General features: G+C 41.0%; 1 protein-coding gene across 3 annotated transcripts in view; it reads right to left on the bottom strand.

Moving 5' to 3' along the window:
- scube1 (signal peptide, CUB domain, EGF-like 1) overlaps positions 1–20,180 on the bottom strand; it is a 271,582-nt gene extending 251,402 nt beyond the window's left edge. For all 3 annotated transcript variants that reach the window (XR_007249346.2, XM_048548867.2, XM_048548868.2), the window contains exons 1-2: positions 20,013–20,180; positions 15,417–15,539 (exon numbers count right to left, since the gene is read on the bottom strand). Coding sequence is in view for 2 of the 3 variants with exons in the window: in XM_048548867.2 (XP_048404824.1) it covers positions 15,417–15,539; positions 20,013–20,157 (268 nt within the window). In the remaining variant the exon portion in view is untranslated. The remainder of the gene's footprint in view (positions 1–15,416; positions 15,540–20,012) is intronic.
- Between the last annotated feature and the right edge of the window lie 223 nt (positions 20,181–20,403).

Raw genomic sequence — 20,403 nt, 5'->3', positions numbered from 1 at the left:
AAAAATGCTGAATCCTTCTTGGATATTATTCTAGCCCACAGATGCCACTATGTAGGTTATTGCAAACCAGACAGTTCAACATCCTGGGTTCTTTGCCTCAACTCAGCCTATTTGAAGTCCACAATAACAATTATTTATCTCTGTCATAACACAATTTGCTTTAATGCTACCGCTTTTCAAACATCCAATTAACATCAGTACAAGTTATTATTTTCTGTTCATGTCAAAACAATGCAGCAAATGAAAATAATGAAAAATCAGCATTTGGAACACATGAATTTCAACTGTAAAACAGAAAGAAAATCTAGACTCCCAAGAAACAAAAATAAATCCGTCAGTAAGATTCTTAGCTGCTATTTCGTATTAACTCATTTATTTACCAAGAAATTCTCTTGCTTCTTTACCTTCTCCACTTCAGTAAAGTGAATTCAAAAATTGTCTTTGGTTGGAAGGAGCGAAGGCATAGTCAATCAATATCTATCTCCACAGAAACTAATCAAACGTGGATCAGTTGACCAAGAAGTTTCTGCTGTCAGTCCTCTCCCTACCCAGACAGACAATCAATTGAGACTGGTACAGCTTTTGCTAACAGGGTAATCTCCCACAAAAGTAAATGAAGACTACATTTCAAGTTAGGAGTTCAAATCTTGAGCATGATAGTTAGGAAGCTGTTTACAATTTGTTTTTCAAAAACGGTTACATCAATAAAAGAAACAAGTTCATTGTATTGAACTCTTTTCTGTTCCCAAGATAATGCTAATCCTTAATATGGGACAGGAATTCAATTTTGGATCAGTAATGTGCCTTACCCATTCAGTACCATTGATTAGTTTTGAATCAAACTTTGATCTGAAGTCAAAGTCTGGTAAATAACTCATCCAATTTTGCACGTTTCCTTGAAAAAGGAAAAAACTTGTTAGGCTATAGCAAAAGAACTTGGGATTGAGGTAAATTGTTTTACTCTTTGGAAATACCAGCATAGGTATGATCGACTCCATAGTGGCTTTCTGCACTGTACTATTTCATGATTCTCGATTCAAGAGAGCTGTGTTTTTTTGCCTGAGATTTGGAACTAATGCACACTGGAATTAATGGGAAACTACCCTGCAAATTATGAGACAGCAAGAACTGCAGATGCTGGAGTCCCAGTCAACACAGTGTAGAGCTGGAGGAACACAGCTGAGCAGGCAACAGAGGAGCAGGAAAGCTGATGTTCCGGGTTTACACCCTTCATCAGGACGCAGTAAACCCAAGTTGTCGACTTTCCTGTCTTTTGAAGAAGGGTCCAGGCCTGAAACATCAGCTTTCCTGCTCCTCGGATTCTGCCCGGCCTGCTGTGCTCATCCAGCTCTGTGCAATATTTCATGTCTTCACCCTTAAAAATAAAAATTAAGTATTAATAAAATCAGTTTCCTGTTGAGTACAACTCAATCTGAAAATTAGAGAGTGTGTAGAACCATATTTTAAAATCATTACTTTTGAATGGAAAATCTACAAATGACCAGACTGACCAGCAAAACAGGCACAATATCATTCACAGCATCCTGTTGAACAATTGTTGAATCATGCGGGCAGAAACACTGCTCTCATTATTATTTGACTTATCTATTCAATAAAACTGATGACAGGGGAAAAATTAGGTATGTCGATGTCTGGTGAAAATCTTGTGCGATTCACCATGTATCATTTAACAGTGCATTAACACTGACAGCAATATAAAAGTGTTCAAATTGCCCACATCACAAACGAACCTATGGCAATGTTGGGGATACCCGAATGTCAAACCTTGCAAAACTAGCTCTTTCCCCCTCCAAGTCAACAAGCTCACCACAGGAAGCCTGGCCAGAAGCACATTGAATTATTTGTTCCTCAGCCCATTTAGACTGCGATTCATTAGAATTGCTGACTGCCCTGATAACGATGGAAATCTTTTCTTCAGCAGAAGGTCATGTACTATAAAAGAAGTCTCACAATATTCATCGTACAAGAGAGCTACCAGGGGCGTTGGGGTATTAATGTATGAAGTACAGCAGGGAGAATGACCTTTAGCAAAACAGAACATGACTTGATTGAGATTACAAAGAAAAAAAGTCTGCTCAAAACACATTGGAAAAAACAACAACAAAAAACTGTTCACCAGAAATTGAGCACATCAAAAACTTTGGTAGCTATCGTTAAAAAAAAAGCAGTGGGAGCTGAAGCTCTCTCAGGGAGAGAGAAATCTATGTGGGGAACCCTTCTAGCAAGAGTGGTGTTGGCGTCATCAAGGCATGACCAGTCTGACAGACCAGGTGGGTATGTTGCCTGCTCGTGCCAGGGTTTGGGTCATGTGCTCTGGAAGGAGGGATATTTTCACTGGGCATACCCTGTAGTCATTGTATACACAGATATCAAAAATGTAAGTGGAACTAGGAAAGAGGTTCTGCATCCAGTGTAAATAGCTGCAAGCCAAACCCCATCATGTCGATACTACGATCAAAGCATACCAATGCCTCTACTTCCTCACGAGGCTAAGGAAATTCAGCATGACCACAATGACTCTGACTAATGTCTATAGATGCACCATAGAAAACATCCTATCCAGATGCATCACAGCTTAGTGTGGCGATTGGTCTGCCCAAGATCACAAGAAACTATAGACAGTTGTGAATCCAGCCCAGGCCATCACAAAAACCAGCCTTCCTTCCATTGACTTTGTCTAAACTTCCCCCTCCCTCGTGAAAGCAGCCAACATAATCAAAGAGCCCTCCCACTCTTCCACCAGGCAGAAGACTCAAAAGTTTGAAAACACGTGCATATAGATTAAAAAACAACTTTTCCTCCACTGTTATCAGACTTATAAAGTGCATCTCATATTAGAGCTGGTCTTTCTCTGGAACACTATATTCTGGATTCTGTTCTAGTACCCTGATGTACTTATGCAAGGTATGATTTTCAAGGAGCAACGCAGCATAAGAACAGGACCTTCAACCCTCCAAGCCTGAGCCAACACATTTTGCCTTTCCATACTTGAACTGTCTTCACTTACAGGATCGTTATCCCTCTTTTCCTTTCCTTTATATCCTACCCGTGTATTTGTCCAGGAGCTTCTTGAATGCTATTATCGTGTCTGCTTCCACCACCTCCTCTGGCAGTGCGTTCCCGGCACTTATCACCCTTTGGAGAGAAACACTTGTCTCACATATCCCTTCTCATCTTCACCTTCCTGGCCTGAACCTTGAACCTTTATCCCCGAGTAATTGACCCCTCCACCCTAGGAAAAAGCCTCAAACTTGCCACTCTACCCATGCCATTCACAATCTTATAAACTTCTATGAGGTCCTCCCTCAATCTCTCATGTTCCAGGGAAAACAAAATCTAGTTTATCCAACCTTTTCTTCACAGCTAAAATCTCACAGACCAGGCAGCATCCTGGTGGTGGATTGCAGTCAGTTCTAAACAAGTACACTGCGTCATGATATGCCAGGCACTGGGAAATACAGGGGTCTGAGATAGTACAGTCCTGAAGATGCGTACCCTGTGTATAGCTTGATCCATGGAGCTGCAACGATAATTAAATCATCACTTGTCTGAGTGACTGCAAAGTGACAATAAATTTAGGAGCACAAGCTTCTATTTGCACGCAAGTGTCACCTGCATCACCTAGAAGCCCTCTGACAATTTACTTTTTCCAATGCCAGTCACAAAAAGTCATGGCAGCATCCCAAACAAGTAAGTACAAGGGATTTTGTTGGCAGTCCAAACCACACCAAGCAGAGAGAGAGAACCACAACATGAGAAAAACCTGCCTGATGGCCTGAAAAGGCAGGGATGGGTGGGGATTGCCTTCATTGCAATCTACACTTCACAACATCTCATCCAGTGAAATTTCCCCCACCTCCCAGCTCATCGTGTTGGTTGGTTGGTGGTTGGCGGGCGGGCGGGGGGGGGGGGGGAGCATTAAGTTCCAAGCAGCAATTCCCTACAACATCCACTGTGGCACCAAAGACCCGAGCTCCAGATTATACTTCTTCACTAACCAGGCTGTTCCAGTACAATTACAACATGGGCATTTGCCTGCAGTGGAAAGTTGCCCAGGTATGTCTTGTCCAGAGAGAGCTGGACACATTCAGTTCAACCTGTTACCAGCCCATCTAATCAATCCCTATTATCAGGGAAGTGATAGAAGCTGTTACCGATGATGCAGTCAAATGACATTTACTCACGAAATAAAGATGCTCAGCCTTCATCAAAAGATGGACAAAAGCGCTCAATTCCAGAGGCAAGGACAAAGTGACTGCCAAATGTTGCCTTGATGTCCATTTTACTGCTAAATTCCATCGGACATCAGGAATCTCTTCCACTGTGCAGTGTCTTACCTGTCACAAGAGTCGATGGCAGTGGTTATGGGGATCAATCATTTCAGAGACAGGCTGCACAAGGTCCTGAACATTGGTTGAACATGGGAGATATTTTCAGTTGCTTCAGTGCTTCCCTCCCATTGGTCAGAAGTGAGGAAGTTCACTGCTGACTGCACTATGTCATTCCATTTGCAAATCAATAAACAATGTAGCAGTTCATCACATAAGCAGAAAGCTCTGGATGTTCAGACTGGAGATGCTAAATAGCAAGTATCATTTGTGCTACACAAGTGCCAGACAATCATCTTCAACAAGACAGTATCGAACCACTTACTTCTGACCATTTCTTACCATTGTTGAATTCCCAACCTTTAACAACTTGGGGACTTTGCCATTGACAAGAAACTTAACTTGGTCAGCCATAAATATTTTAGCTATAAGAACATCTCAAAGACTTGTAAAAGTGGCTCACATCCTGACTTCCTAAAGTTGCATCAATGTCCTGTTCAGCACTGTGTTGACATTTGTTCCATTTGGCTACAGGAATGCAGCTCTGACACACAAACAGCTCAACACCCCCCAGGAAAAAAACACACGATTCACCACCTTTGAAAAACCTTCTCCACCAGAGGTGCGCTGTGGCAGATGTATGCACCACCTACAAGATGCACTGCAGTGACTCACTGAAGCTTCTTTGACAAAATCTTCCAAACCCTCAAAGTCTGTTGTCTAGAAGACAGGCTGGCAGGTACATGTTAATACCACCATGCCAGTTTACCTCCAATTCGATCGATTGAAATACATCATGATTCCTTCACTGGTGTACCATCAGAACGGTTTACCTTAAAGCACTGAAGGAACACCTCACTACACTGACCACAGCCATTCAAAAAGGCGGCAATGGGGAGCCACCAAGGGCAGTTAGGGATAAATGATAAATGCAGACCTTGCCAGTGAAGCCCACATATGTTAATGATTCTTAGCATAATGGCACTCAAATTGTGATGTGATTATAACAGGATGCCAACTATCCCTGGCCTAACCATCAGTGATCATAGGGCATTTACATAATGACATGTTGAATAAAGAACCATCTATCAAACAGGAAGAACAAGAGAGGCACTACAAAAGTTCTAACCATAGGCTTATATTCCTGTTCTTCTGAACAGGAGGAGGAAAGGGAGAGGAATATTATCTCCACCCATCTTCAGTGACAGAGTTAATCAAGTGCACATTTGAAAGGGGCACTCCAAACATTGTAATGAAAACAAACCAAGTCTTTGAAGGAACCTTGATGAATCCAATGAGAACATTATTCTTATGCTGATAACACATTTTTGCTCAGTTAATGTCCTCTCAACAAGCTGTTAATTTCACAAACGAGACTACAGCTCATGTTTGCCACTTGCATAAAAGTAAAAATTAATAAATACTAAATAGAACAATCCCTGTCTGGACAGGACAACTACAAACCAAGATTCTCTGAGTGTGGCAATGCGTTTTGCATTTGTTATAACAAAGTGTGGAGCTGAATGAACACAGCAGACCAAGCAGTATCTTGAGCACAAAAGCTGACGTTTCGGGCCTTGTCTCGGATTCTCCAGTATCTGCAGTTCCCATTATCTCTGATTGCATTTGTTATACACTATTTTATGCAACAAACAAAATGAGCTGAGTGGATTATTTCAGCTTAATTTTTTGCCAGCAAGATCAGACAGAGACAAACATTGATTTTAGCTTAACATGAACAGGAGTGGAATCCTAGAAAAATATGGGCGAATAGGCCTGAGGAATACAAAGATACATTTGTTTCTGCTGGAAATTCAGCATTAGTTCAAAAGCAGAAAAGCATTTGGTACTTATACTAATTGTCTCAGTAAATAAGAAAACTCATTTCTTAAATGTCTTTATCATGATGAGGAGCAAGAACGAACTTAGAAATGCTGTTTCTACATAGTAGTTTTGCTCTGTAGTAATGTTTTTGCATATTTTCAGCATCATAATACATTTGCAAAACATGCTTGTCCGATAAAACCAGTAGCCTGGAATTTACTGTTTGCTCCCTTTATATAAATGCTTAATGATTTTAACTTGGATTGTTTTAGTTTGCCCCCTCCATTATTTTAATGGATTCATTAATCCATTGAAACCAACATGCATTTCCTTTCTCCATAAATATGTTAAGCATTCATGCAATAGCATTGCTCATTGCAATTTATAGGTCAATGTCTTGGAAAAAAAATCAATTCCTCTGGACAAATCATAAATGTATATTTTGATGTTTACAATCATTTTAGAAATCACTTAGGAATTTCTGCTAACCATTTTACTTCTACCCCATCGATCAAGAAAAACTGTTTACTCCAGCCTCTTTGCAATACAATTTACCGAGTCTTCAGTACTTCTCCCAACGTTTTATATGCCAGATTCCCCAATCTACAGTTTTCACTGGACATTGTCTTGATCTTAGCATTCAGCTGCATTGTGGTTTTATCTGTATAAATCTTAGCTCACGCTTACAAATTCAGCTCATGCACTTAGTAACAATGCTGTGTCCATTTCCTCTGTGTATATACAGTATCCTAAATAAACTTGGTGAACTTGTGGGTGTTGGCCCTTTTCATACTAATTCATTAGGAAGTGAAACTTGATACAATCCTATCCCTTATTACAAGTTACACTTTGCTAAATAATTAGTTGTGGAAACGTCTGAACAGTGGAGCAGAAAGTTTGTTTAACAATGCAAACCAACATGAACCAAATTTCAAAAACTCTGGAAATACAATGATTCACTGGTATTGCTGTGGAAGTGAATATGACCAAGTTATGCTGGATTCGCAACAAAGAAATTCGTACATTAAGCCTAACCCAAGAATGAGATTCTTAGGATTAGAAAAAAAATTTATGAAAACTAAAAGATGATTAGTAACAGGAACATATTAATTGGGTGTTTTGAAATAAAATATTGATTTATCAAAATTTCAGGCAGATTTCAATTTTAAAAAAAAAATCAAAGAGGCAGCAAAAATTCTGATTTAATCAGTAAGGCCCAAAGTCTACCTGCTAATTAGGCAGCACTGTCTTCTCTTACAGTATAAAATGTTGCACCCTTTCCATGTGCCCTTTTGAAAATTTCGAGTGCAAAATGAAAGCACTTAAAAGGAAATTTGGTTTGTTCGGAATCAAAAAAAAAATTGTTGCTCATCTCCAAGTAAAATTTAAACTGAGGCCGTACTCCAAAAACAGAGATGACAGTGTGGTGTTGGAGGAACACAGCAGACCAGGCAGCATCAGAGGAACAAGAAGGCTGACGGTTGGCATTGGGACCCTTCTTCTGAAAAAGGTCTTGACCTGAAGCGTCAGCTTTCCTGCTCCTCTGATGCTGTCTGGCCTGCTGTGTTCCTCCAGCTCCACATTGTGTTATCTGTCTCCAGCATCTACAGTTTTTGCAACTCCAAAACAGGCCCCACTTTAAGATTACATTCATACTTAAACTGTCAAATTATAACACAAGCTGAATGTTTTTTGAAGACAACACTGGAATTTCTCTTCTCGGGAGTGGGTTGCGGAGAGAAAAAAAAAAGAGCATACACCTAAGAGGCAGCCAGTGAACTGCAAAATAAAGTTTTAAAAAGCCTGTTAGTGAATCAAGAAGTGGCAATATAGCATAAGGTTTCTTTTGCATAAAAAGCATTTTGTACACACACTCCATGTCTTGTGTTAAATTAGCCAAAACGTTGCACTAAAACAGATCCAAAAGCATTGTTATATTTGCTTCTTAATAGTCAAAGTTGTGTGCTCCTTGTTTTCTTAGTTTTGTCAAGAATCTCAGCCCGTTTGTTACAGAGCTAGACTTGACGATGGGTGTAGCCAGATCAACACCACCCAGGTTCAAAACTTCTTCAGCCTAGCTTGAAATACTTGTGAACCTCAAGGAACAGAATTCACAGAAAAAGCCTGGGCCATTGAAGATGTTCAAGATATCTTTCTAATAAGATCAGTACGTGGGGTCCAAACTGAAGAGAAGATTTTGCAGGGATCAGGGTAAGCGATGGATGATGGACTTCCCTTCCCATAGAGCCTGGAACCAAAAGGTGTTCCAGCAGCACCACCACATAAACAGACATAACATGCGCGTCCCGAGTATCAGAGTCAGTTCTGAAGAAATTGCCAGCCTCAGCTCTATTGTACCTGCCCAGAATGCTGTTCCAAGTTTTAAGATCAATGCAACACATCCCTTTATGCAACTGCAACAGCAACAATAAAAGTAAATAAGATTACAAATAAAGCTGTAAAAGAACGTGCATATCAAAGTCATGTTTAAAGTATACAGTGCTCAAGTCAGACAAATACCTTGAATACCATGTCAAAAGAAGTAAAGCAAAGCCTACATCTTGAAGACAGTACATACAAGCCACATAAATTATAGTGTCAGAATATGGAATTGAGAAGATTACAAAAGAAAAAAAATCAGCGTTTTAACTTGCGAGTAGACAATTACCATGTTGCCTCATGGAGGCAAATGAAGACATTACTGACAAGGAATGACAGTACATGACCTTGACATCATGACAGCAAGTAACTGATAATAGCACAAGTGACCATTAACAATGTGATACATAACTGGATAGTGTCAGGGAACAAGCTTTCCAGGTGGCTGGAGACATATCAGCTGCAAAGGGACACATTTGTGATCACTGGGGTCTGGTTTTGATGCTTCCGATGACGTTATTGTGCCACTATAATAGTTGCTCAGGGGTGCGCTCTTGATGACAACACTTTTAGCTATTTCATCAATGGCATTCCTATCTCGTTAGGACAGGTCTGTCGTTCTTAATTCAGAATTCTGTACAATGTAACGGTTCTGAAAGGGTGTTCCCTCCAAGGCATTCACGATCCCACTTGCAAATTTATCACCATTCCTTCAGTGTCACTGGGTCTAAATCCTGGAAACCTGCCTTCAATTCAATCCGTATCTTGCTACACAAAACTGCACCAATTCAAGGAGGCAGCTCAGCACCATTTTCTCCAGGGCAACCAGGAATGAGCAATAAATGCTGACTAGCCAGGAACACCTAGATCCCATAAGTGAATTGTAAGAACTATTGAAGACTGCAAAGAAGTTGCACTTAATCTGAACTAAGTCATGTTAGCTGGCGTGATCATGCAATTAACTAAATCTCAAAGACAAAAGCACCCACTTGTACAGGCTCACCCGTGGTGTTTCCTCTACTGCTGCAAAACAAACAGGCCTCAGATCCAGCGAAGGAAAGAGAATTGATAGCAGCATTCTTCTACCCATAGATTCCAAGGTCCAAATCCATTCACAATGCCTCACCAACAAATTCGCAAATAAAGCAGCCTGTACCAATCTGCAGTAAGAACCAGACACCATCTAGATCTTGGCTGACAAAATTCAACCTATGTGACCCAAATGCCAGATGAGGAACATAGTGAACAGGAGAAAAAGAAAAAAAGTATCCTTTTCTTCTTCACATCGACCTACAATAAAATGATCAATTGAATTGCAAATGTGAGTCTCTCCATCCCAAGAACTGCACTGGTTCAAGATGGCAGCTCACCGCCACCTTCTTCAGGGCAAATACAGCTGGGCAATAAATACTGGCCCAGCCAACGATGCCCACATCCCATGAATGAATGGAATATTTCCCTTTCCTGTGAAATTAGACCAGAGAATGGAACATTCTCTGCTTGAGCTGCTTTGGACTACATGAGCAGAGTTTCTTCGATATCTGTATAGTCAGTCTTTCCAGCCCCTTCCTCATTTGAAGATGTCTGCTTGTCAAACCGTTCCTAGATGTTCACCTTGACATTGTCAATGGTGGAATCTCCCACTACTCTGATGCAAACTTTTTATTTTACACAAGCATTCCACTTGCACTATTGACTTCACTTTGTCTCCAATCAATAGAAGTCAACTTTGAAATGGGTTTAGCCATACTTGCACAGTTTCAGAGAGATCTCGATGTTAAACAACGGATTGCCTGGACTGCCTCATGGCCTAACTCCATCCCAATCAGCCAACATGACCATATGACAAACTGCACAGGTTCATTTAATCTGGGGTTACCGATCTCGATCTTTGGTTTATCACAAGCATCTTCTATTGATGAGCACCCGCGGGAGTGGTTGGTAACTTTAACAGCAGCTTTTCACGTTATGATTTTACTTGATCACACAGTTAAGTGGCAGAAAATCTACCACTACTTCTGGCTAATGATAAGTACAGCATTTAGAAATATATAATATGAAGAAGCAGAGTCAGCATGGCTTTGTGAAAGGGAAATTGTGCCTGACAAATTTAGCAGAATTCTTCCAGGAGGTAACAAGTAGGAAAGATAAAAAGGGAAGTAGTAGATGCAATGTATTTGGATTACTAAATGGTATTTGATAGGACACATTAGGCTATTTACTTAACATATGTCCTTGGTGTTAGCATAGATAGAGAATTGGCATCTAATAGCATATACAGTTTGAATAAAGTGAGGGGGGACATTTCAGAAATGGCAACCTGTAACTAGTGAAGAGCCATAGGGATCAGTGCTGAGCCACAATTATTTATACCACACACACACACACACACACACACCCCGTTGAGTAAGGGTAGGTTAAAAACTGAAGACAAAATTTCCAGGGCAAACACAAACAAGCAGGAAGGCAAGTGACAATGATGAGAGAGATATAGACATCTTAAGTGAATGGGCAAAAACTGGCAGATGGAATATAAATGTGGGCTAATGTCAGGTTATGCACTTTGGCAGGAGTAAAGGAGCTGAATATTATTAAAAGAAGAAAGACTGTGAAAGTTATAACACAGAGGAATTTGGTTCCTCATGAACGAATCCCAAAAAAACTAGCATCTAAGTTAACTGGGGAACAAGACATATGGAATGCTGTTCTTTATTTCAAAAGGGACTGCTAAGACTGTAACAAGGCACCAATCAGACCACAGCTGGCGTACTGCAAACAGTTTTGGTCCTCTTATCTAAATAAAGACATACTTGGCATTTGGATGTAGTTCACTAGGCTGACAGCAGAGTTTATGTCAAGATAGTAGGAACTGCAGATACTGGAGAATCCAAAATAACAAGGTGTAGAGCTGGATAAACACAGCAGGACAAGCAGCAGAGGAGCAGGAAGGCTGATGCTTCGGGCCTAGACCTTCCTTCAGAAGGATCTAGGCCTGAAGCATCAGCCTTCCTGCTCCTCTGATGCTGCTTGGCCTGCTGTGTTCATCCAGCTCTACACCTTTCTCTTTATGTCAAGATGCTCCTTTTCTAATACTCAAATGTGGCTTGTGGTTAAATCAGATCTAAGCTTAATGTGTTCTGTACAATAATCACAAAAATACAATTGGAGTCAGTCAAGCACTCATGCCTAAAAAGCTTTCAATTCAGATTCAGACCAAGAGCCTGCATGTGCCAATTGGGGTTCAGGTCAGTCACAGAAATAGGTTTGCCCCAACATCTCCTATTCTGTGAACTGACATGTATTCTCATGTGACGTATACAAAGTCCTTATTTAAAGTAAGCCCATTTAATATTGTTTCATTTTAATGTTGTTAAGTTAAAGGGGCTTGTAATTGAACTTTGCAAGATGTATTTAAGGACTGCTTGCTAAACTCTTGAAGTCATGGTCTCTTCCTGCTTGAGTTACTTTCAAAGCTGGTCTTACCCAGTACCCTTCTCCCAAATCCACATTAATGTTCAGGAGAGAAAAATGGTAGGCAAGAGCATTTTATAGACACGTATGCAAAAGCTCCAGCATTTGAGCCATTAGGACTTGTACTTCGGAACTCCAGCTTTGGATTGAATCTGGAACTTGAAGGGAACACAAACCCAGGAGAAGAAAATGGCAGGGTCACTGGTGAGATTTAACTTGTAAGTAGCAAGTTACTTGGTCTTTCATATTTTTAAACATTTTAAACACAATTTCAGTTACCAACATAGGAATTCAGCAATATCGAATATTTTAAACTTAGAGGCACTATATTTCAATATTTAAGTTTCTGATAGACAATATAATCTAAAATGTATCCATTAAAAATGTCCGAGACCTAATCAAGTGAGGGTACAGGACATGGATATTAAGAATTAATTAGATGTGAATTGTTTGTATAAATGAGGAGCTAGTGGTAGGTGGGGTGAGTTTTATAGAGTTAGTTAACTGAAATAAAGCTCTCACATGGAAGTGTGGACTTGAATTCTGTTTAAATAGAGCTACCTTTTGGAGTATAAAAACAGGGAGGGTCCTACACAAATGAACAACTGCATACCTAACATGGACTCCTATGAGAACCAATGTTTCACTTGAAATTGTGATTTTCAGGAAGGCAACCATAACATTTCGCAAGGCTTTATTGTACCAGCTCTTTGCTGTTCCACTGGCCAAGAATAGGTTAATTCCCTTCTTTTTTACACTCCTCGCAGAGCCAAACAGCACAGAAACAGTCTCTTGGGTCCAACAAATCCATGCTTAATACAATTCCAAACTAAACTAGTTCCACCTATCTATTTTTTTTTTCCCTGAGGAAGGGTCGAGGCCCAAAACGTCACCCTTCCTGCTTAGCCTGCTGTATTCGTCCGGCTCTGTACCTTGTTATCCCACCTATCGACTCCTGGCCTATATCCCTCCAAACCCTGCCTATTCCTGTACATACCCACTTTTAAACACTAATTGTACCAAAATTCAACACTTAATTCATTAAGTGAAATTCAGGAAATTCATTCTGCACAGGAACTGCAGTCTAAAAAAAAATTTACCCCCCCCTCCATGCCTTTTTGAAATGTCTCTCCTTTCCCCTTAAAAAATGTGTCCCTAGTCTCAAAACTCCCTCATCCTTGGGGAAAGACAACTACCTATAACCTTTTCTATACCTCTCATTATTTTATAAACCTCCATAAAAGTCACCTCTCAACCTCCTAAACTCCAGTGAAAGAGTTCCAGCCTATCCATACTCTCTTTATAACTCAAACCTTCCATACTTGGCAACATCTTGGTAAATCTCTTCTGAACCTCTCCAGCTTGATCATATCCTTCTTATGACTAGGCAACCAGAACTTAACACCAATATTCCAGTAGAGGCCTCACTAATGTCGTAAGCCACCTCAATGTGACTTCCCAGCTCCTATACTCAAAGCACTGAGCAATGAAGGCAAACATCCCAAATACCTATTTTTAAAACCACAAATGACCAACAAAAGATGACACAGAACCAATCTCTGTGGAATACCACTAGTCACAGGCCTCCAGTCCAAAAAGCATGTTGACATTGTTTGAGGCTTATGGTGGCTCTTCATTAAAGAAAGCTCACAGAGACTATAGAGGAGACTACAATCTCATGCATTCAGGTATAATTGAATTTCTTGACCTTTACTCAAATGAATAAATGGACTGCACAACAAGTGGCCAGAGATCTGCGTCTCCTGAGTTGTTGAGCACTTTCCAACATCTTATATGGAGGTGTTCTAAATAAGTGTCATCCTGGGGTCAATAATATGTTCATTGTGAATGCTGAAAGTTGTTTTATATAAAAATAACATGAAGAAAAATGATGTGCCTTCTGAAATTAAGCAAAATCACTACTGATTCCTCACCTAATACCAGAGAGAAGAGTAGCTATAATCCCACTGATTCTGCCTGAAAACAAGCCAAAATTATGCTAGTAGGTACTGAATACACCGCCCCCCAAATACCTGCTCTTGTCCTTGCAAAATATAAACCCATCTCCAACCTTCAGATACTCTCAAGTTGAACATGTCACGCTAATCTTGCGAATTCTTGCCTACTTTTTCCATACCTCCCAAAAGCAATGTCACCACTTGGATTTGCAACTGTCGGAATTAAAATCATTACAGCCAAAATGACAAGCTATGTCCTCTGTGACCATGCTGCATTCCGCCTCTCTCCCTTCTACAAATTTAGAGCTGATCAATGATACGATCTTCCCAAATACCTCTCATCTACTACCCAACTCTTCTGGATGCAGCTAACATTGCTGCTTCTATTCCCATCTACCCAATCATAGCCAGATTTGATTAAAACACCTTTAAAACAACAAGGGCGATGAAACTGGAAAATTGGAAATAAAAACTTTTGCCAGGGAAGAAATGCAGTGGAGAAAGCAGATCCGTGCACCTATCATCAGGAAGGGTTTTACTATGTATAGCTTTGTAAAATTTTCCACACTTCTCTGTAAGACACCAAAGTTTTTTTCCACTCTCCTGCTCTTCCAAACGCTCAGTCAGTTGGCCTTGGTAACTTTTGAAAACATATCAGCTTGGCATTTCTTCAGGTCCCCAGTTCTCATGCAATTCAGCATTCTTTCCGATTATAAAACCACTGGAACTCTTCTGTACATGGAGTGCAAGCGAATAATTTATGAAGCACTGCATTTAGAAAATAAAGTTCCTAAAATATGTTTGAACGTGCAATGCGATCAAGAGGAAGGAACGTTTCAAAATTAAAAACTTTTAATCTCCAAGGAAAATCACATCAGAAAGTTTTTTGAAACGTTTATATCACATAACACAAATTTGGGAAACGTGACAATTGATGGGTCATTGATTTAGCGATCACTGTCAGCGTAATTCTCAGACTAAAAAAACTAAGAATGTTGGGAGTCGAGACAGTTGAAGCATTATTCTGGATCACCAGATAAATACCTCATTTCCTCTCCATCTCCCCCAGACAGCTTCACCTGGATCAAGAACTCTGCATTTGTCCGCAGACATGCGTGTTCGAAGGGGACTGCTCCTGAATCCTCCAAAATACAGCGAGATAGATTCTAAAATTTCACAGCGGACACCAAAGCAAAATGCTTCGTCTTATATCCAGAAGGCTTTAAAGGAAGAGGCTGTAAAATGTTTTGACAAAGGCGAACGTTTTAGCCCAAGTATTAAGATTATGCAAAAATAATGGTTGCAGGACAAGATTTACATTACAACCAATAAAATTAAATAATTTGCAAACCCGGAGGCTAGAGGGATCTTTAATATTTTGAACGGAAAGGTGATGAAGGCAATGAATTGAACAAGATGTTAGTCTCCAATTTACCTTCGCATTGCTTCCCGTCTCCTTTGTAGCCCGGTTTGCAGATGCATTTGTAGGATTTGGGTGTATTTTGACAGATTGCATCGATGTGACAGTCGTCTGTTCCTACCGCACATTCATCGACATCTAGAACCAAACCAGAAACAAACGTCCAGATGTAAATCAAACTCACTACAGAGACACAGTGACAAGATTAGTTACTCACATTTTTGGGGCGCATGCATGACATTAACAAAATGAAATGAAAAGATCAAAGACAGTGGTCCATATTGATTTCTGAGTAAGCGATACGCGCAATATTCTCCGCATTACTGACTTCACCCCCACCTTTTTACAAGAACTCAAAATTATTCTCAATCCTAGAAGGCGGGCGGGAAGGTAAATGCTTACGCGTTCTGTACAGTCAGCATGCTGACATTGACCTCTATTATTTCTGCGATTTTGAGAGGGGGGGGGGGCAGTTCACCCACCCGACCTTCACTAGTATTTACATAACAAACCACCTGCCAATTTACTGTGTCACAATATCTTACTAACTCATTCTCCCTTCCATACTTGACGAACTTCCTTTGCCCTTAAAGCAAAAGAAGCATTTATGATTAGTCGTTGTGTGAAATAAAACAACCTCATCTCAATACGTTCCTGTAACTGTTGAAAAAAAATTGAAGCTTTTCATCTTGTACTCAGCACAACTTGGAAGAATACTAATTCAAGGGCATAAACAACATTTATACCAAATGAGAGAGTGGAGTGTGCTGGTTGGTTGGCAAGTAGACTTGGTTTCGTTGAAGGGCTGCCATGAAAATTGCATGAGTTAAAATTGACTGAAAGCTAACTGCCAGGTTTTGTTAAATTTTAAACGAGACAGGTCGACACCAGTTCGTCAAAGCATCGCCCTGAAAGGTGAACGGTTGCGACCTGAGTTAAAACAAGCATTGCGCATGCACATATCTCCCCCGACACCCCCATCTAAACACAATAGGTCGCTAGCTATTATTATGTACTTGCAAGTACATGCATGTCGACATACTACTAACCCAACTGACAATTCCACACCGTTGTCAATATAATTCTTCACTACTCAGGATTGTCCGGCCAATTATGTCTAATTGTAGAATTATGTCTACTGCATTTCGGGTTTTGAAAGCCCAGGCTGGTTGGTGGTCGCTTTTTGTAAGCGGCCAAAAAGAGATACACCGCTTGATGTGATCAGCTACTCTGAGATGCGTGGTTTATCATCACACTTATACGGAATTCACATACAGTATCAATTGTGCAAGCAGCAGAACATATTTCTGACTTGGCCGCAGCATTCCCGATGATGGCGAATGACACTGGCGCCGCAGTTGCTTTGAACAGCTTTCAGATGCCTTCGGCTGCATTCTGAGATAGAGCGGGCACTCGCCCGGACTAACAGTGAACAGCATTAGTTGACGGGTTTGAGCGACATACAGCAAGAAGTGATCAGCTGGAGCAGCCATTATCGCGCAGAATGGCTTTGATGCGCCCTATTTCAGTAGCAAGCCGGCAAAAGTGAACAAATGGTTTGGGCTCTGTTTACGAGGTCGCTGATACAGTCGCAGGCACTTTAGGAAGTCCAACACACAAAACGGATATTAAACTACTTAAACCGAAAACTTCACCCTATATCGTTAAATGAACAAAAAGCCCCAAATTCCTACCCTGGGCGGATATAAAGATTCGTTGAAAATTTTACACCGTTTCACCAAAACCACATCACGTTTTGGCATCACATCACAAGAATTGGTTTCCAGTACGTTTAGATATACCTGACGCAATTTGGCACAGAAATCCCTACAAAAGTGAATTTACACTCAACAGCTGCTTGGAAACTGCGTATATCGGATTGTTCTTTTCAAAAAAAAGAACTGGGGTTGAATCAAAAACTGCCTGATGAATCTTAAGTGAACTTGTAAATTTACATGCATTTGAATTTAAGAAAAAGGCGACTAAAAATAACTGTGTGCGCGCCGACTAAATCACGAGAATCACATTCTGCTGTTTCTCAGTTAGAAGTATCGCTGATGACAGTCGGACCTACAAATTCTGGTTTGTCCGACCTCGGTTAACAATTCAAATCTGCTGGGGGTGGGAAGAAAGAACGAGAAAAAAAAAAGTCGTTTGTATGCGCCAAATCTGCTCCTTGTCCAATTTCGAGTATTCCCATGGGGCCAATATTGCAAACGAATGGGCGGAACAAATGTGTGCATTGTGAGTGATCGCTGTGACAGCTCGATGTCATTCTGTTAGCTGCAGGAGGCCAGGGAAGCAGCGATAACCAGCAGCAAGCCCTGGGGCTGCGTGTCAGTGAAAAAAAATCCTTGTTCTTGCAAAGGTCGCCTCTTTTTGGCCAAATCTACCGTACCTTGAACTTTTGAAGGAAGTGGGGGCTAATCGAGGCAATATTGCGTTAAATGGTGACTTTTGTTTTTGTTTAAATCCGTTTTATGGTTGCCGGGGACGGTGATAAATTACCAAGAACTGCTCCAACTATTTTTCTTCATATCATTAGACTGACCCACCTACTGTCTTAACCTACCAACTGCCATCGATCCCAGTTTCTAAATTTGTTCCAACAATCCCACAGAGTTGGTTAACATTTTCAAACCCTTATTATACGTGATCATATAGAAAGGTGGATGTTTATTATAGGTACTTGATACGATTATTCCTACTCGAGTTGGTATACTAAAGAAACCCAGGGCCAGTTATTTGGAATTAGATAGAAAATCTCAAACAATCCTGCTTTTTTGAGCATCGATTTTAAGTCAAAATAAAAAGCACGATCAAACCGACTATAAAGTATTTCCGTGAAAAGTAAATACTCCACAGCCTCCAATTTTGGGAGCTGGCTTTTAAAAATAAATGTAAAAGGTCGAGACGTTTTCGATTCTGATTTGAGTTATAAGTTTACGGAGAGCTGTCACATTACGGCATGCGCCTTGATGTACCTAATGCTATTGATTACTGGATTGCTGTCAATAAGGCGGCTCTATTTACTGGCACTTGACCAGTAATCGATTTATTCACGGGAGAATGATCCATCTGTGTCTGGGACAGTCAGACAGTTCCTCCCCGAGTCTGCTCACCAAAGTAAATACGAGAAACAGGACAGACGACACGAAACTACGCACGTTTTCTACTATGTCTCTCAGTCATGCTGCAGTGGATGTTTCAAAAGAAAAGATAGCCTCGATCTGTCTGTAGGCTTCATTGATGCCACATTTAGTAGGATGCAATGGCCCATTACATGACAATAATAGCAACTTAATGAGCGTTAAAACGCTACGCGAGTCTTGAATGGGTACGACCTCATTTATTCAGAGACAATTATTCAAAGCCCTTACGGAAACAACCACTTTCCTTCTCTCCCCCCCCCCACCCGGGAAAAAAAAATATAAAAGGGCGGGGGGGGAGGGGGGTGGAGAGAAGAAAGCAATTGAATTTGCCGACTCAGTCAAGTCTAAACCTAGTCTCAGCTAAATGAGAGTGGGCTCCAGCAGGAGACGTATGCAGTGAAGTAGAAAAGAAAAACTGCCTTGTCATATTTTGACTCATTAAAAGTGCTGTTTTCATAAGGGACTTGACAGCTGGGTTCCTTGGCACTACCGCCGCCTTCAGAATTACTTTAAATGAGTCTAAAGGGGGCTTTTCATTTGGGCTTGAGGGGGTCACTCCACGATGTGTTAAGCAAACTAAGAAAATCCTGTTTCTTCGGGGAATAATTCCTCTAATGATCGCAATATAGGAATTGCTTGCAGATTTACTCCTCAATGGAGTTAATGTAACTTTAGCGAAGGCTTTTACACGGAACATCTGATCAACTATGATACCACAGCACGCATTGGCAGGGAGCTGCGATGTGTCATTCAGGTCTGTCATTTTCTAAATGATTACATTTTATGGGGGGGGGAGGAGGAGAGAGAGAGAAAGAGGTGAAACCAATCTTGTCCCCGGCGTTTGCGAATTAACCAAACCGCGCAGAAAAAAGAAACTCAACAAATCTCAACGACCGCACAAACTTCCAAAGAAAATCTCCACATTTGGTTTCCACAACATACACAGCGCGTTTACCACAAAATAATGTTTTTATTAATCTCGACGACGCTGAAACGGGTTTAAAACTTGGAGGAGTCGCAGATTAGCATCAAAATGCGAAACGGCCACAGCTGAAATAAATGCTCACTTCCTTTGTTCCATGTCCCCGCTCAGGTATTTTAGTTTGTTCCTTTACAAGAAATAAAAGTAAACTATCGCGGCTGGCTGAAGCGTTAGCACCTCTGAACGTTACAAACGTTTTCTCGCCAAAGAGCAAAGGGGATTGTAATTAGCTGCAGAATTGAATATATTTACTAGACGTAACTGCTAAACTCCATCAAAAGCCCACGGTATCAAAGGAAGACTGCAAACCTGCATTCGTTAGCAGCTCCTCACATTTTCCCCCCAGTGTCTAACAACTGACAGGCGCTCACACTCTCCTCGCTGAAATTAAACAGAATGAAATGTCTCTTTTGCAATTTTCTGAAAGAAAAAGGTTACACACACGCAGCCAGAAGGTAGATATTTCAGAACTCTTACCGACAAGCGCCCCAGTTCCCAAGGAGCGACAAGTATTTAAGAGGATGAAAAACAAACAAAAGTGCCATGAAAAACAAACAGAGCCCATAATGATATGATTCGATGCTGAGTGTTTCTTTGATAAGACGCGTTTGGACTGAGACATTGACCAGCTGACAGCCTCATTTTCATGCGGGAGCGTCAGGGGGCGCGGGCTCGCCGCGGGGACCCGCTCGCACGGTCACGTCGCAGCTCCTGGCGGGCGCGTGCGAGTTCGGGCTCTCGAACTGGAGAGGGAGAAGGGATCGCACTCTGGACACGCGCACGCAAGTGCACCACCCCAGTTTCCAAGCCCTGTGCGCGCGTCCGGGGAAGTGGGAGGACCCGCGCGCCAGAAGCAAGGAGGAAGAGC

The sequence above is a fragment of the Stegostoma tigrinum genome, chromosome 18, assembly GCF_030684315.1.
Source record: "Stegostoma tigrinum isolate sSteTig4 chromosome 18, sSteTig4.hap1, whole genome shotgun sequence".
NCBI classification, from domain to species: domain Eukaryota; kingdom Metazoa; phylum Chordata; class Chondrichthyes; order Orectolobiformes; family Stegostomatidae; genus Stegostoma; species Stegostoma tigrinum.
Note: the sequence above shows the minus strand (reverse complement) of the source record. Positions and strands in the feature narration are given on the sequence as shown.